Below are 18,473 nucleotides of genomic sequence, written 5' to 3'. Positions count from 1 at the left end.
TAAATTAGGTCAAGGCTTTCAGCCATGAGCATCTGTCACAACAAAGACCCACAAACCATTTTTCTTTACTAAACTAAAAAAGATTTCTTTTTTTGTTTGTTTTTTTGCTAAGACTTTCTCTGCACAAATTTTCAATATTGTTTTTCATAAACCAAAAGTCCATTTGCTGTGTTTCAACGATCAGTTTTTTGAGGAGACGTCTTCCTGTTTGCAGCAACAATGACATTCTCCTCGCTGAAGACACGGTTAGCGCGCCCACCACAATTGGATGCATCAGCATTTTTAGACGCAAAGCTCTAGAATGTGTTGAACTTAAATTTCAAAATGCAGAGCTTTATGTAAACCTCCGGAGTTAAACTAAATCAGGTTATTTAGCAAATATTCATTGGTAAAATATGGACTGATCCAGGTCTGGCTTGGCTTAACACAACAGAGTTGTGTTATAAATTTGAATTAAATTATTAAACAAGTATTATTTGGGTTAAAAATGTTTTAACAGATCTCAAATTTGCATGACGTATGCTAAGATTTAACCCTGTTGAAGGTGGATAACAAAATTGATGTTCAATGTAAAACTATACAAAGTGTTGTCTCTGAGTTTCCTTTTTTCTTTGGTTGAAGTGAATGTTGAGCTCAGCATGTGCTATTGGATTAGATATAGATAATATTTAAAAACGAAAAAATAAAAGTGAAGTATATGGACAGTGAAAGAAACCTGATACAGACTATAAATACAGTTTCTTCTTGCAGTCTATTACACACACAACACATTTTATGACTGCAATACTCGTCATGAATGTATTAGAACTTAATTATTATACAGAAATAAAACAAGTAATTTTCTATAAAATTGCTCAATCTATATTTAGATTTTTGTATAAAATTCCTTAAGCATATTTTTTTCATTAAGAAGTTGGGATAAGGGAGGGATATTTCCCTAGTTGCACTTTCCATGTACCTCCACTCTTTCGGTGTTCTTCCGCAAGGCCCCAGGATCTACATTACATTCTCTGTTTCTGCCTCCTGGCGGATGAATCCATTATCCTACCAGCGCGACGACGTGTAAAAAAAAAAAAAAAAAATCACCGAAAATTTTTAACAGCTTTGCAACAATGTTGCCTGTTCAAAAGACAAAACTTCGGTACAGGTAAGCGAGATAAGAAGTGTTTCGCTTGGACTAACTTTGGGTATTTGAGTATGTTTCGTTTCACAGCCTGTTATCTTTCAGATATGGACACAGGTGATGCTCTCCATCACCTGTTCGGGTGTGTTAACCTCTGCTGGAGGACTCATTTCTGCTAGCTTACAGCGGCGTTGACCGTGGTGCAAAATGACGCCATATGGCCTTTATTTTTTACGTTCTCACAGGTTTTGACTAATGTAATGGAAAGCGAAAACCAATTTACAGAGACAGAGACACCTCCTCAGCAGTGGAAAAGTTGCAAATTAATCATTGACCCTGCCTTAACTAAAGGACTATACAAAGTGTGTCGCTTTGATGGACAATATTTTAACATACCCGTAAGTATTAACCTCCAGTTATTGCGTCCATCTTTTGCCTAAACATTCAAATTAGTTCGTTTTATATTCCACGATAATAATAAGTATTTTTTTTCGTTGTCAGGTTGAGGATTTAGGTCTGTTTCCTGTGGACACCGTCAGAGATCCCAGAGTCTGCCGCCTGTGGAGTAAATACAACAAGACTGATCTGTTGGTTGCTAAATATAAGGTACTTTTCGTATGTAGCCATACATACAGGCACATAGCATTAAATTAAAAATATTATCAAAAGTTTACTTATTTCATTAAGCTTCAAAAAGCACTTATTTCAGTTCATTTTGAGGATTATGAGCTAATCAAAGATCCAAATATATGTAGACAATTTCAATTGAATATCAATAAAAAATATATATATTTTCATCACAGAAATCTTATGTTGGTCTGTTGACTTGCTGCCAGTCAGTGACACCCTCCACTAAGAGGGGAAGCAACAAAATGTCATCTGGCTGTTCAGAGTGCTGCAGAAGAATAGAATAAAAAGAGTCGTTATCGTCCTGCAAATGGGAAATTCAGGTGTAACAGAAAAAGTTCCTAAACTGTTAAAATAATATATAATAAAACAAGCCTAAAACAAAAAACACTGTGCAGTTATTAGAAATAGCGACATCGGCCTAATGATTCAAGGGATGTGCAACTGAGTCGGACTGCTTTTTTAAAATGTGCATTATGTCGATGGGTTTTGAACATTAAAAAAAAACAAGCATCTTGAGAAAAAAGTACAGTGGAAGAAAATAGTAGGGTGAAAATAAAAAGGTGTACAGCAAGTAAAGGTAGCTGCTGCATTGAGATGATTATGAAATTAACCTTCTGAAGGCATAAATTTCAGCTGGAATAAGAGCTCTAAGAGGAAATCTTTAGGGGTTTTTTTCTGAAAAAAAAGTTTTTTATTTAACTGTAGGCTATGATCATTAAAATAATAGAAACAACCCTGAGTCCATATGTGATAAGTTAAAATTTAAAATTGAATTTCATGTTTGGAGTAAATTAACTTCTGTTAATTATCTTTTTAGATGTGCCTGTAAAGGGACTTGAAAAAAAACCAAATTAATGTTTATGTATGTCTTTCTAGATCGATGAGTGGTACGTTGGGCCTGTTCCTCCCAAGGAAGTGACATTTTGCAGGTTAAATGATAATGTGAGGGAAACATTCCTCACAAATATGTGCCAGAAGTATGGTAAAGTCGAAGAAGTGGAAATATTTTACCACCCGAAGAACAAGAAGCATCTGGGGGTTTCGAAGGTCGTCTTTGACACGGTGAGAGCTGCAAAGAACGCCGTGCGGCACCTTCATCAGACATCTGTGATGGGAAACATCATACATGTGGAAATCGATTCTAAAGGTAAAAATGGTTTGTTTTCCCTCTTACATTTAGGTAGATGTAATTGTCTTTGATTAACTGACTAATCAAAGATTTCCTCAGGTGAGAAAAGGACGAGATATCTCCAGCTGCTGTTTAACGGCCCATATACTCCCTGGACGCTGCCTGTGGGAAGCAGTGAGCGCGCCCTGCAGAGCTTAGTCGACAACCTGTTGGTAAACAATAATGCTTTGAACGCTGACACCACATGCTAGGGCTGGGTGATAAATCCATTTTATCGATTTATCAAATCCTTTGGGTTGAAAGTCTGGACTTTTTTTCACCATTGCTCGCCTTGGCTTACTAAAGTTCAGAGTGATGTCCATTTAGGCTGTCAGGCTAAACTTGGAAAAAGTCGCTCGCGCACACATCTTCATTGCTTTCTGTGACTCAATGCAGTTGTGGCTACTAGGAGCTAGCTGCTAATATACCCTCGATAGCCAGCTAGCTAGCTTTTTAACGTCCTTCCTGGGTAAGAGCAAATTAATCGCCAATTTATTGTCTTTTGTACATTTGTGTTCTGATACAGGTGTTCAATTTGATTCATAATGGTCTTAAACTCTCTGAAGGATTTGAATGAATATGAGTTGTAGCAGCATTTATTTTCTTTTTTGGATCACTAAAGTATTCTTTAGTTGAATATCAAATTGAATTGGAAAAAATCTTAATAAATCATGGTAAAGATTCCAGAAACCCTGATGAAAATTGAAAGTTGGATCCGGTATGAAAATATCAGAGGTTTCATTTTGAAGCCATTTCGCCCAGCCCTACCAGAGGCTTAATAACATTCTGGCTTCATGTTGTTTCCCTCATCTGTCCCTCCTGTTGTAGACCAGCACAACCGCTCAGCAGTCAGGAAATGCCTCCAGCCCTGCCAGCATTGCCACACCCCTCTCCCTGGACACAGCCTACTCCAGCATTTGGGGGGACACTCCTTGCAGCCTGGGCCTAACGCCACAATCTCAGGGAACCCCCCGCACTCCCTGCCTGTCTGCGACTCCTCTCTCCCAGGACTCCTGCTACTCCAGCCTTCAGGCGACTCCTGTCCTTCAGGGAGAGCCTTCCAGCTATAGTCTTCATAAACATTTAAGACGAGTGCTTTGCCGTTTTAGACCCGTGAGGCATCACAGGGGATCTCGCCCGCCTTCAAATGTCAGCCTTCTGTTTAAGAGTAGCCAGCCGCAGCCTCTGAACCCGCCCTCGAATCAAAAGCAGCTCGCAGTGTGGCGTGACGAAGCGAAATGCTCTGCCTACAACGAGCCCCCCTGCAGTCCTGCCTCTGGTCTTCAGCAGTCAGAACACACGGGTAGCTCTTCTTCTGTGATTTCCTCGCACAACGCTGTCAGCCTCCGGAGCATTCATTTCACAGCTGACAGTCAAACTGCAGTAAACGTCCCACACAGAGAGCAGCAGCTCGCGGTGGAGAGTTTGGACTCCCGCATTGAAAGTTTGCTGATAAACAGTCAGATTTCTGATGCTTTATTCTTGGATAGGAAAACTTTAAAGGCTGATGAACCCTCTCCAGACAGCCCTGCATCCAGTCGTTGCACTCCTAAGCGTGTTTTCTCGGAGGATTTGCTTTTTTGCTCTCTGTCACCTAATGACTCCTCTACCAGCAGCCACCATCGCCCCTGCCTCGATGTGGGGAATATCAGTCCATCGCTGCTCATTGAAAACGAAGAGGATGAAACCAATCGAGCTGTTTTGTTTCTGGAAGCAAACTCCCAGTCTCCCACTCCCTCTGAGTCTGAACCTTCGGAAAGCAGAGTTCATGTAACACAGCAGGAAGACACTGAAACTCCTCCATGGATTTCATCCTCAAAGGTAATTTTTCTATTTTTCTGCATGAGCATTTCAGATACGATGCCTTGCTAAAGGTTTTATACTCGTTTCAGGCTCCCCCTGAACAAGCAATATACAGCCTGTTTGTCTTTGCAAAACACTAAAGATCAGTCACATCAAGCTTCGCTGCAAAATGTAAATTTAGGTCTGGAGACAGTAGCCAGCTCTAAGGGACTGTAGGCCACGCTGTTGGAGCCTTGGCTGAATTTATTTTATTTTATTTTTTTCCCCTGGATTTTCCTATATTTACCTCTCTCCATGTTTCCATCGATTCTGACATGTTCTGATCAGTTAACATGTGGCATACTGGTATCATTTTCATTTTTGGATGATTGATTGAACAGGACTCATTGAGATCTCCAAAGCCTGGGATATTCTGAGATCAAATTACACACAGCTGCTGGACACGCAGTTTCTTCTGAAGGGAATCTTTTACATTTGATTTTGTTTAGGGGTATGTGAGTAGAGGGGGGTGAACACAAATGTACACCCCATAGATTTTCATTTAAAAAAATTAAACCATAGATTGTTCTTGCTCTGCTTTACAAACATGTAATTTTATGTTGGTATTCCACAAAAATGTGACAAGACAAAGTTCTAGACTGATAAAAGCTTTTTCAAGGCACCATATCATGTAGATACTAAAATAACTATTTTATTTGCATTTGTAATATTTATGTTATATGTTGTTTTTGTTTGTTTGTTCCTCAGGAACATTATGCTGTAGATAAAGATATACATCTTCCACATACTTTCCAATCTGGATCTCTGCTACCAGCAAAAGACACATCCTCATTCCCTAAATCTCCCTCTGCAGCTTCTCTCACTAATCCCACTCTACCCAGCCTCCCCATAGCTGCTCCTCCAGTTTCAGTCAGATGTTCACATCCTCCACAAGCCTCTTTCCCTATCCCTCCCTTCCCTCCACCTATCCCTCCTGTCCCTCCTCGCCTACCGAATGGCACCATCCCTATCCCACCTCCAGGCTGGATCCCACCTCGGGGCATCCCCATCCCACCTACTCCTATTCAACCTCCTCCTTCCATTGCGCCTCCCCCGCCAACCTTTCTGGTTCCTCCTCCACCTTTACCTGGACCCCTTCCACCTCCTTTGCCCATATACCCTGCACCTGTGCAGCCTGCAGCACCATTACCTCCGAGGCTCAGGGGCGCACCACCTTTCCCGTTCCCTCGACCACCCTGGCTCGCCCCGCCTTTTCCCTCTTTTAACCCCTTCGTGCCACCACCAAACTACAGTCCTGCACAGGAACACCGCCATAAAATAACAGTGGAGAAGGTTTTAGACATTCTCATGGATGAGCTGAAATCCATCATCAGGAAAGACATCACCCGGAGAACGATTGAAGGAGTGGCTTTTAGGGCGTTTGAGGACTGGTGGGACTGTCAAGAGAAGAAAAAGGTTTGCTTGTTGTATTGTAAGATTAATGCCCTGATGAATTGATTTGGGAAAATGTTTTGTGTGTCAAGCAAATAGGGCTGAAATAGGGCTCAATTAATCAGATTAATTGAGATGAATCAATTATTCAAATTACCCCCAACTAATTTAGTAATTGATTAATGGCGTGGAAGTATACAGACCCAAAAAAGACCAATTGCTGAAAGATTAAGCCAAATTAAGCCAAAACTCTGCAAAAATGTTAACATTTTGATTTTAAGATAAGAAAAAACTTTTTTAAATATATTCAATCCAAAACTCCTCAAGTTGCCTAGTTTTAGCTTCACCCGGTTCAAATGCTGCAAAAAAATAACCTCTTTTTAGGCACCTTTAGAGCGCAGTAGTGGGTTGTTATGGTCTGGCTCTGGAACCATAACAAATCAAAGGGAAGCAACGCATGGGATAACGTAAAATGGGATTTATTAAACAAAAAATCATAACTATTATTATAGTTCTTGATTAATCTGACGATTTATTGATTAATCGGATAAAAACGTTTTGGTACCTTCGGCAGATTTTTCACTTTAACCTTTTTATACAATATCAGAAATACATCTGTTGACCATTTTTAGATTAACCGTGTTACGGCCCAAGGCCTTTCCTCTGGGTCTTTAACATCCCTATTCTAGAGCTTCTAATTGGTGCTGATTGGAAGTGGAGGCAGCTGGCCAGTGTCTCCAGAATGACATCACATCCAGCTTAAGATGCACCTTGTTTTCTCACTCACTAGCCCATTCTTTTCTGTCTCTCTGCTACCTTCTCCCTTTTCTCCCTCTCCTCTCTCTCCTCTCCAACCAGTTAGTTGCAACCCTACAAGCAAATACATTTTTGCATCATGAGTGTACACTTTCTCATTCAAGGTCCAGGTTTCTCCTGTGAAAAGTGGAGCATCAGGCGTCATGAATCTCCTCAGCCATATTAGTGAGAAGGGCAAAAAACCTCCTTTGCCTTCATTCAGGGTAAAATATTTTTCCAATATTAGACACACTGCTACACCACTGCAGAGTGAATGAATTATTCATGCTGAAACACTTTTTGTACAGGTAAAAAGAAAACGATCAGAGGAAATAGAAAACCAGTCAAGTTCTGCCCAGAAAGGTTGTAGTATTTATTATTTTTATCTTCTTGTTACCAGACCAGAACATTTCCCTTTTACCAACCTGTGTCCAAATATTTGTTTCAGCTTTAAAGTTGCAGCAGGAGGATGATGATGTGGAGAAATCAGACGCAGCCAAACGCAGACATGCCAGACCTCTGGAGCTGGACAGTGATGATGAAGAGAAGGAAGAAGACAATACACATAATGATAACCAGCAGATGACAGACCAAGTAGAAGCTATTATCCCAGTTCTTATGGTAAATGCTTGTAAAGTAATTAGAGTAGGCAATAAAATTATCACTTATAGTTAGAGAAGAACCTATAAATCCATGATGAGGAATCAGCTGATTTTCAGCAGCAGTGACCGGTGCCTGGCTGGTCGGAAACTCAGAAATACCATTTTCTTTCTGATCAGTGATTATGTGATACATTATCGCTACCAGTTACAACTGATGTTGTCTGTGCTTGTAATATGAATAATTAATGAACTCTTACATATTTTGAATACTGTTGTTTAGACTTTCTTATCAAATTGACTAAGTCAGCCAATTTACAAAAAGTGGAAATCAGAAGTTAACATTTTTGATTAGAGCATCTGTTGTTAGAATGTCGTCCTGATGTCATTTAATATGAACTCAAAAACACTAAATCTTAGCAAGTGTTTTCCGTCTAGTTTCTAGTGCAAATATCTTAGTACACCTGAAATAAGACAACTAGCTTAAAATCAACGTTTCATCAAGATAAATGAGCTTGTTTTCAGTAAATAATTCCTTAATATTGATTTTAAAAATGTACTATTTCCACTGGCAGATTTTTCCACGTACAACAAAACATTTTTCCCGTGTTATGAGTGAGAAAATATTCCAGTTGATGTAGTACTTTTTAAATCAATGTTAAGCGATTATGGACTTAAAACAAGCTCCTATATCTTGTTGAAAAGTTTCTTGTAAATTAGTTATTTCAAGTTTACTAAGATATTTGCGCTTGAAACTAGACAGGTATACTTTCTAAGATTTTGTTTTTTTGCATCGATGTCTTAAACTGTTAAGTTTGAATTTGATAAAACTGTGGCATATAAGATACACTTTAATTAGTCTGACAGAGATGATGGAGATGATGTTGGTCAGCGATGTGAAGAAAGGACATCAGCACAGAAAAGGTTTGAAGATGAGGATGCTGTTGTCTGCCGGACTAGTACCGAGGGACAGCGCCTTGGAAGAGGTTTCTTAAAGGGTCATTACGCTCATCACAAAAAATATCTAACTTATCATATACTAGTCAATAATTTCATCTTAATTTGCAGAGAGATTATCAGAGAGCAGCACCTCAGAAGAACTCGACTACTCGTCGGAGTCCTCAGAAAGCTTTGATGACTTGTCTTCCGACCTCAGTTCACAACATGATGACACCGAGGAGGAGGAGGAGCAAGAGGAGGATGACAGGAGCGATGACAAATGCATTGTGATATCTTCTGATGAAGAGTCGGTGGAGCTGGAGCTCATTGTGACTCCCTCTGCTCCTCTAACGCCTGGAGCTCAGCTGGAGCTGGACTTGGAGGACTGGTTAGAGTCACGCCGTAGGGATCAGATGGAGCAGAACTGCAGCGATGTGGACTCCATGGTGGAGCTCCAGCCCGGTGAGCATTCAGACTCAGAGCTCATTTTACCTATAGGACTGGAAGGTAATTGTTTCAGAGTGTTTTGTATTTTTTTCTAAAGTTGTAGTAATTTTTCCAAGATTCTGCTTTTTCTCAAACCTTAATGAGTAGAAGTTTTCTTGATTGAACATAAGTAAATCTGTTTTCTTCTTTGTTTTGTTAATCAGCGGAGTCAGGTCTCTGTGTGCAATCAAGACGCTGTGCATGGACTCCAGAGTCTGTGGAGGGCATAGACGACCTGAGGCCACTCACTCCCACCGGCAGCTTGGTGGACAGTGACCCTGACAATTTGATCAAAAGCAAACCGGCGTCTCCAGCACCTCTGGAAGAAGTGGAGAGGCCACCCACACCAGGCAAGGGGATCGCTGCCGAACTGATCGATTTAGACTCGGATGAAGTCAGTGAAGTCATGTCTCTCTCCCCAGCAAGTAGTGATATTCTTCTAGCTTCTTTCCATTTCCCGCCTCCCTCCTACCCATCGTTCGAGGAAAAGCCTAAAACTCCTGGGAGGGAGGAAAGCGGTGGATGGACTTACAGCAGTATGTCAACAATTGGTCAAACGACTGCAACTTTCGAGGGAAACACAGTTTTTTCACCTCTCCGCAGCCCTCCAGATGTTCTACCACTGTCGAGCAATCCGTATATCACTCCCCCAAAAACTCCGGGAAGGGACATCTTCTTACCTAGAAGAGACATTGTCCACAGGAGAAAGACACAGATGTCTCTTCCTTTGCTACATGACAGCCTTCATCGTGTTTCTCCTTTCCCTATATCCTCTCCATCCAGTCTTTCTGAATCTTCATTTGACTCTGCCGATGGAAACCGTGAACGCATAGGTTCAGGTGTGAGAACAAAACCCTTGCGGGGACTGGAGAATATGCCGGGGCTTTATAACGACGTCAAACCCTCATCGAGGCAAAAACTGTGGAGGAGGCTGAGGCGGAGAAAGAGGGCCCGCCTTCGTCAAAGATTGTTTAAGGGAATAAATTGGTCGTGTCAATATCATCGGCTGAGAAGACGTTCACAATGTGAGGAGTATAATATCCTTCATAACATCTGTAGGGACGGTTTGGATGAAGAGGATGCCAGACATCTGCAGAGTACCTATGAAAGGCTGCAGGAGCAGGATAACAGTGCTGGGTGGCTCAGTGACACCTTCTGGATTCCTCATCCTCATATCCTTTTTGTTCTCTATAGTGCTGGATCACAGACACACTATAGAGATTAGATATGTTAATTCAAATATTCATTTAAAAGAAATGTGTTTAAATCCCTTTTAACTATAGAAATGCTTAAAAGGTACATGTCATAATTTAGTAAAATATTTGCACCGCTTGGATTTTTTTCTAATTCTTTCCAGCTACAAGCACAAAGTGTCAGAAGTGTCACAAAGTCTTTTCCCCCCCCAAAAATATTGGTAGCCATTATTCTTTTTCTTGCCGTTTCACAATTGTTCACTAATTTGTATTATTCCCAGGAATTTCATATATAATACATTCAATATTTAGAAAGTAGAGTGAAAAATTAAAATATTCGAGGAATATAATACCTCTTGTATACACGATCTTTGCTTCCTTTCCTTAACTCCTGTTTACTGACTAAGGTCCTGACGGAGAGCAGCGAGGAAAGCCAGGGGCAGCCAGTCCACAGGACAGGCTGCGCTCGCAGTGAAGGTTTCTACAGAATCAGCAGGAAGGACAAGATCAAATATCTCCTAAACACCAAGCCTCCTGCTGACCTTCACCCTGCACTGGATCAGGTAGGGAGGAAAGGATTATAAAATGCATTAATCTCTGTGTAGCGCCTGTTTTATTAAAGGTCAAGGTGTTCCTTCACAGGGTTTATGCATTCCTGTACAGCAACCCACTTCACTGCGATCTGGATCCGACTTCAGGTCTGAACAGCGCCGCCTGCTGTCCTCTTTCAGCTGCTATAGCGACCTGGTTAAGTTCAACCAGCTGAAGGTAAACAATTGTTTAACTGATGGAAATGAGTTATTAAGGCCATGAAATCACTTGTCTTTAAAGTAGTAGAAGACGGAATTAGAAATGTAAAATTGATAAGCTCCAAACATGAGGTTTTTGTTTAAGTCCTATTTTTCTGTTGGACAGTGTCTTGATGTGAGCAGAATCAAATGACGAACGCTGCAATAAGCGCTAATCAGAAATCCAACTTCTCTTTGTGTATGTTTTTAGGCTAAGTCATCCTGAGACAATTTTATCCACAACAATTCTCAAATAATCATATCACTGAATGAGTTTGCTAGAAGTTTTTTTTAAAAAAAATTAAAATAAAATAAAAATCTGAATATAATTAGAATTGCTGAGTGTTACAGAAAGCTGCAGAAAATGTATCTTTCATTCTGTATTTATGGTTAATAAACATTTGTATGTGTTAATTAGCATAAAATTAGCTTTTATTACTTTGGTTCATCAGAAGGTGATGTAGATATTTGCCCTCCACACAGCAGTAAAAAGTAACCAAGACATTGGTGGCATGTGGAGCTGTAGTCTAAATCCTTTCATATTCTGATAGTTTCGAAAGAAGAGGATTCGTTTCAGTCGGAGTTTAATCCATGAGTGGGGCCTGTTTGCCATGGAGCCCATAGCAGCAGATGAGATGGTGATTGAATATGTGGGGCAGCTCATCAGACAGGTAAAAACAATCAGATAAATTCATCTGACAGATGTTTACTGACAAATCATTTCCACTGAATGTTTTTTTTTTTCTGAGAAGTTCCTCGGGGACCCTCTGGTTGTTCTTGGTAATTTCCAGTGGTGTAAGTGCAGCAGTGTATCATCACACTCTTTGTGTAGGTCATTGCAGACATGAGGGAGCAGAGATATGAGGACGAAGGCATCGGAAGCAGCTATTTGTTCCGCGTCGACCAGGACGCCATCATTGATGCAACCAAATGTGGAAACTTAGCCAGGTTTATCAACCACAGCTGTAATGTGGGTACATAGCGGGTGCTAAAAGCAACAAGTGATTATTAAATACCTTTATATTGTATTGACAATTAAAATATTCTTTTCTGGATGTCTTGTTATCTTTACAGCCTAACTGTTATGCAAAGATCATCACAGTGGAGTCTCAGAAGAAGATTGTGATTTACTCCCGGCAGCCGATTAGCGTCAACGAAGAAATTACGTATGACTACAAGTTTCCCATTGAAGACACAAAGATTCCTTGTCTTTGTGGAGCCGATAGCTGCAGAGGATCCTTGAACTGATCTCTAATTAACTCTCCTTATTATGCAAAAATCCTCTGGGGTCCTGAAAAGCTCTCTCACCGGACCATAGCTGCTGTTTACAACTGCACAGTTGCTAAAAACTGCCGACGGGTTGATTATGCACAGTAAAGAAAAGGCTTTTAAATTTGATGAAGAAAGGAATGAAAAAAGTATTTGGAGCAATAGTTTATCTCTGCATGCTTTGAAACAATCAGCTGAATAAACTCTATCATGTGTAAAATCTGGTAAAATGCATTTTATGTATTTTTGTTTTTTGACATGATTTTCATCTTTTGCTATTATGTGTGCCTTAAAACTGTACAAACTGATGTATTTTTGGCTCTTGATATGCCACGTGGTTTTGTACACATGTTAAATATGTTAAATAAACAAAGTCAAACACGGTCGATGTTTTTCTCTCAAAACACTTGCAAAAAGTGTTTTTAATGCTTTTAAAAACAAGTCACCAAAAATAATTTTTGCACAAATATTTAGGATTTTATTATTCTAAACACGTGAGGACATTTAAAGCTCCATCAGGCATTGCCGAATCTACCTACAGGCTACAGAAAAGACGCTAGTTGTCTCATCACCTGCAGATTTGTATCGACATCATTAGAAATTGGAGGCACTCACCTTTCTAACAACGCATCACCCCGACTTTGTGAGACGTTGTCTGGTGACGTAATTTCCGTGCGTGACAGGTAATGGGTAGCTTTACGCATAGTCAACACTTGTTTTGGAGATATCTTTCCGGTTGTGGTTTTTGCGTTGAGTAACAACAAATATGGCGCAGAAGAGGAAATTCGTGGTTTTGCAAGCTTTAGAAAGGATTCGGTGTAGCACCGAGTGATGTTGAGGTCGACGAGTCTCAAAACAAGGTGGAGTTTGAAGTGCAGGAGGAAGAAAACGAGGAATCTTGTGAACCCGGTCCATGAGTAAGTCATACTTCTACTTTTTGGAAATAATTTACTATATTGCAATTAGAAAACTTAGCAATGAACTTTCCTTCCCCGTCTCATCCCACTAACATTTACTCGCCATCATAATTTACTCGGCACTGAAGAGAGGAAGATGTGGAGCAGGGCAGTGTTTCTCTATTACTTTGTTGTAGAGTGTTTATTTATGTTTTTTTATTTTGTGACTGTTTATATATAGCTTCTTGCTTTTATACTTGCACATTTGTTTACAGTCTCGTAGTCATATTTTTTTCAACAATAGTTTGCACAGGTTTTTTATTGATATTTTTCCCCCCCCCTTACATTTGTTGACAAAGTTTTGTCAACAGTTGAAAAACGTTTTCACCTCTTTTTTTGTAAAAAATTCCCTTAAATGGAGCCAAAAGGATCCAGATGAGCTCATTTTCTACTTTTTCTAGTGATTTCATGATGTGCACAATGACATATTTTGAAGATGCAGAGTAAATGTCTTGAGAGAGTGCTACAATAATGCATAACACCCCCTTTTAGGTGAAATAACCATTTGGCATATTTTTGGGCACTTTTGGTGAAATTGTGCCATAAGGACAACATCGGCATATTCTTCTTGATGGTTTGAGTCAAGCCTGTAAATATTTTGTGGAGTAAAATCCACATTAGGGCTTTAAACTTTCTGTTTTTTAAAATACACATTGGGGAGATTTGCCAAGTAGGAATTTTTGTACTGCCAAAATAGATAACACCTACAAAAAGTGATTAAGCATAAGAAAGAAAAAAAAAGAAATAAAGATCCTGAGAATTGCCCAGGTGCTCAATGTGCATTTTATTATCAGAGACTGGACGGAGTAACTCACTGGGAACTTGATCAGTACTATTTGTTAAGAATAATTCTTGTGGTTTTTTAAGATGCAAAAACCATTAATGGGTTGCTTCACATGCTCTTTGTGTCTCCGTTTGGTGTCAGGATGGTCAGATTTCCCCGAGCATGCTGGTCTGCCTCAATGGCTTCAAAAAGAGACTTGAAATTTCCTGCACCAAAGCCCTGGAGTGGAAAATGAACAGTTTATAATTATTTTCTGTGCTCAGTAGGCTAAGTAATGGGTTTCCCAGGGTTATCCCTCACCTGGTGATTGTGTCTCTGAATGACCTCCAGGAAAACCGTGGGACGGTCCTGAACTGGCTTGGTGAAGATCTGAAGTAAATAACCTTTGTCATCATAGTCCACCAAGATTTTCAGTTCCTGGAAATAAAAGGATTAGAAAGAACAGTTTATCTGTTCAGCATGATAAACATAGACACAAGTCACCCAGTTGTCTTCAGGTGTAGGTCTGACCTGCAGGACGTCCAGGTTCTCGGCGATTTTGACCTTTGAATGTTTCAGCTTCTCCCTCAGCTGATCGTAGTAAGTTTCTGGCACTGTCATAAACTCCGTCCCTCGCTCCTTCAGGTTGCGAATCTAACAGTAAATTGGATTTAATAGTTAGTCTTCCTGGCTAATATAGATTTACAACTCAGAGTTGTAGAGTCTTACTGATGTGATGATGTCTGACGTGTTCATGGCGATATGCTGCACTCCTGGACCTCCGTAGTACTCCACATATTCCTGGAAGGAAAGAACTTTAAATCCACATATTCGGTTTTTTTTGCTTTTAATCAGAGCCGACTTCAGTACACGTGCCTGGATCTGAGACTTTCTCTTCCCCTTGGCAGGCTCGTTGATCGGCATCTTCACCGTCTCCTCGTAGTTCGCCACTACAATGGAGCGCAGGGCGCTGAATTCTGTCTGGAGCTGTTTGTCGTCCACCGACCAGAAGCGGTGAAAGAGGAGGTTCCTCTGATACCTGTTGGACCAGGAACCAACCAACGACTGAGATCCTTAGAAATGCAAATCCAAACTTCTTACAACTGCACAACATAACAAAACGTCAGACACAGTTCTCTTTTACCTCCTCTGTTAAATGATTTCAAATATGTAGCTTCTGTTTTCCACTGGAATATGCATTAAAAAAAAACTAAGACTTGCAAGACTTGAATGAACCAATGAGGTTGCTCATTTAGAGAACTGCCTCATTTCAGCCCTTTTCTGAATAATAGGGGTAAAAACCAGTTCCATATGTGAAGAACCACTGAAGCCCCTCTTAAAACTGCAGAGTCATCCAGATGCCTGGTTCGTGCCAGAAAAGGAGAGTTGCGTAATCTCCACCCATAAGCCCCTTCCCCTAGTGCGGATTTCTGCAGACCTCCATCTCGTCGAGTTCTGACAAATTAAGATGCGACCAATCGCTACCATTCTACAATTGGAACCATCTCATCATCTGATTGGTTTCCCACAACGTGATCGATGAAGTCCAGTTTTCCACTCGGTCTGCAAATCAACAGAAGAAAAATTCAATCTTTGGCTCTGATTCAGGGATGTGTGTTATATTTTAAAGCAAGATGCCTACTCACAGTTTGGGTAGTAAAGGGTCTTTGAACAGAGGGGGATGGAAACCGGGCAGGAACAATCCCTTGTATCCTTTCCTCTCCACAAACGTATGGGTGGTATCTCCATACTGCAGCGCAAAAATTAAAAGATGATTTATTTCTTACAGGAAGCATCATAATGACTAAAATGTCGGGTTTGAATAAAAATATGCTCAACGTACCGTTTGAAGCACAGCCAGCCGGATTTTCCCGTTCTTGTCCTCCAGAGTGTGGGGCTCTTTGATAATAATTGCCCCTCGCTCACTGGCTTTCTGTAAAAAAATATAATAAAAAAATGCATGATTGAGGTGTTTGACTTAAAATCTTTTATGTTTACCCTGAAAGAGATTTTAAAAACATCAGGGTAGCAAAACCTGCTGCCTTACCTGAACCAGGAAGTCACAGTCCTCCACTGTAAATGCAATGTCTTTCACTCCATCCCCATGTTTCACCAGATGATCCCCCATCTCTGGAGATAAAGACGCTTTTATTAGCCACATACGATCAGCCTTTATATTCAGGGTTTCTACACATTCTTGAAAAGTCAAGTTTTTATGGCGTGAATAAATATGGACGAACTAAAACAGGATAAAATACAAACCAGATCACTAAAACTTTTTTTTTTAATTTAAATAACAGGATTTAAGCCAAAATCATATTATTTGCAAACCATGCTATAACAAATCCACATTTAGTTAACAAGACCAGGCCGTATGGAGCTTAAAATAAATCAGCTGTACAAGAATTGAAAGTCAGAAGTCAGTTTTAAGATTCCTGTTTCATAGTTACTGGAACGTAAAACCCAGTTATTATTTGAGATTCTTCAGATTAATATTTTTACTCAAATGTCCAAGATGTTATAAAAACTGCAGCAAAAAAAACAACAAACAAGTATAAATTTGAGCCTAGAAAAGCACTGAGGTTTGAATTGAATAAGAAATATTTAATGTTTTAAACCATCTTTAGTTTTCTCTCTCAAGAACATCTTGAAACATTATTTGATTTGCATACACCAGTAACATTTAAAAAGGACAATCCTGGACTTAAAAAAATGTCACAATTCTTGATCAGTGCTTTACCTTTGTTACCAGGATTCAGAGCAGACGAGAAGACATAAATGATCTGTGAAACAGAGAAAACAGAAACGAGATAAAAGCAAGTCCTTAATCTGACTTCACCTTCATCTTTTCTGTGCAGATCTGCAAAACAGAATGTGCTAAAGTCTTCCTGACAAAGCTGCTGCTGGGTTTAATAATCCCAACCAGTTTATTCTTAGGACAGATTTGTGAGTGGATCAAAATAAATTCATTAATTGTGGTGAAATCATTAATACTCCTGCAATTATCCATCAAACATTTATTGATTTTCATTTTTTATTTTATTTTTTTTGTGGTGCAGTGTGACGTTCCTCCAGGTTCTCCTCACCTTCCCTTGTTTCACTGCGTGGGACGCCACGTCACGGCTGCCCGTCTCCAGGCCTCGGTAAGCCAGCGGCTCAAATCCGAGCTTGTTGCAGTAATACGACGCAGCCTGTTGGCGACAATGATTATTGCATCCCTTTGTGACGGAATACCTCAAATTTGGCACGATTGCACAACGAGCTGAGTTTGAATTTGTGTGTTATAGCTCCATCTTCCGGTGACCGTTTCCCTTGCAGTTTGGGGGAAATCAGTATGTGGTATTAATAAAAAAGCTGTTTGTTTTACCCCTGAAAAGAACTGACAGCAATATGTATGTAACACGAACGTGAGGATTTATGAGATAAATTACCTGCTTTGCATTTCCAACCCAGAATGTTAGATGATCGAAGCAGATGAACTTGCCGTGCTCATGCTGGAGACAGAAGAAAATTAGTAAAAAAAAGGGGCTTTTTAATGGAGTACTTCTTTGTAACCCTAAATTACATTCATTATTACCCAAATCCAATAGAAACACATCTTAAAATATAAATTGCATTAAAATCTGGTTTTATCTTTGTCCAGTGACAGATAAATAATAATAATAATGAAAAAAATCTATATTCAGTACAACACAAATTAGCTGGTTAATTACCTTTTCGCCTTTGTCTGTGTACGTTGTCTGTTGCAAAAAGAAGAAATATTGTTCATTTTTAGATACAAACAGCTAAATCAAGAATAAACAGACAAATATAACATACATTTCACTGTTTGTGATGGTTCACAGTAAATGAGACCCATAAAGTTTAATAAATTAGAAACTTACCATCTTGTCTGCGTTGATCTGACCCGGCTGCCAGAATGAGACCCGCAGCGAACGCCTGAATTTAAAAGGCGAGCAAGACGTTTTTGAACACACTCCCACCAATAAGGAGCGGGTATTGGTGGAGGACAGAGAACTACGTTTGCTGTTATACAATGATCACTTGGACAATATTTGAGTAGACTGGTTGGACTTCCCAGTCTCTTCATTCACTCCAAGAGCAGTAATACTTACTTTGATGCTTATAGTAAATATCACATCACTTTTAATATCAATCTAAAGTCAATATCTGTGTTTTTTTCCCCCAGCAATCAATCATGTCTCTTTGTCTTGCCTTAAAACGCAGTATATCAGGTGTTGTGACGCTTTAATAAATGACTATCTAATTTAATCTGCACAGATACAGTCATTGTCCACAGGTTTAGGATTACAGCGTGATTTTTCTAGAGTAATTTGAGTCCCATATGTTAGTGTTTAGTGGCAAGAGGAGGTTCACGCATCCTGGGCTCCCATTGGCTCTCTGGGGGTGAGGCTGAGCGTGCCTTGAAATGCTCCCCATTCCCACGAAATCAATCGTCTGGAAAAAATACATTGGTGTCGGTAAACTAATCATAAAAGCACGAATGCTGTCAGCATCAACTGTGAGCTG

General features: G+C 39.9%; 2 protein-coding genes across 2 annotated transcripts; one reads left to right on the top strand and one right to left on the bottom strand.

The window, feature by feature from the left end:
* Positions 1–1,075: 1,075 nt before the first annotated feature.
* LOC116729189 (histone-lysine N-methyltransferase SETD1B-A-like) lies at positions 1,076–12,607 on the top strand. Its single transcript, XM_032577560.1, has 17 exons — positions 1,076–1,521; positions 1,625–1,729; positions 2,630–2,900; positions 2,982–3,094; positions 3,750–4,742; positions 5,472–6,179; positions 7,076–7,174; positions 7,259–7,313; positions 7,399–7,571; positions 8,409–8,535; positions 8,618–8,995; positions 9,139–10,146; positions 10,567–10,730; positions 10,810–10,935; positions 11,507–11,626; positions 11,788–11,925; positions 12,030–12,607. Exons 1-17 carry the CDS (start codon positions 1,384–1,386, stop codon positions 12,201–12,203), a joined length of 4,890 nt encoding a protein of 1,629 aa, XP_032433451.1. The 5' UTR covers positions 1,076–1,383; the 3' UTR covers positions 12,204–12,607.
* A 1,336-nt stretch (positions 12,608–13,943) lies between these two features.
* Positions 13,944–17,980, bottom strand: LOC116729667 (4-hydroxyphenylpyruvate dioxygenase-like; the record flags this gene model as incomplete). Its single annotated transcript, XM_032578343.1, has 14 exons — positions 13,944–14,183; positions 14,265–14,381; positions 14,475–14,597; positions 14,673–14,744; positions 14,820–14,982; positions 15,429–15,506; positions 15,590–15,693; positions 15,787–15,876; positions 15,991–16,073; positions 16,684–16,726; positions 17,030–17,134; positions 17,375–17,437; positions 17,657–17,683; positions 17,828–17,980. Coding segments are annotated over 14 exons (1,332 nt in total), but the record flags the coding sequence as incomplete, so codon positions are not given.
* Between the last annotated feature and the right edge of the window lie 493 nt (positions 17,981–18,473).

The sequence above is a fragment of the Xiphophorus hellerii genome, chromosome 12 (genome assembly GCF_003331165.1).
Source record: "Xiphophorus hellerii strain 12219 chromosome 12, Xiphophorus_hellerii-4.1, whole genome shotgun sequence".
NCBI classification, from domain to species: domain Eukaryota; kingdom Metazoa; phylum Chordata; class Actinopteri; order Cyprinodontiformes; family Poeciliidae; genus Xiphophorus; species Xiphophorus hellerii.
Note: the sequence above shows the minus strand (reverse complement) of the source record. Positions and strands in the feature narration are given on the sequence as shown.

Bases quoted from the DNA above. Each gene is read 5' to 3' on its own strand.
- LOC116729189 (XM_032577560.1), top strand. From the start codon at position 1,384: ATGGAAAGCGAAAACCAATTTACAGAGACAGAGACACCTCCTCAGCAG. The intron at 7,175-7,258 runs GTAAAATATTTT...CTTTTTGTACAG, and splicing joins CTCCTTTGCCTTCATTCAGG to GTAAAAAGAAAACGATCAGA. The intron at 8,536-8,617 runs GTTTCTTAAAGG...CTTAATTTGCAG, and splicing joins GGGACAGCGCCTTGGAAGAG to AGAGATTATCAGAGAGCAGC.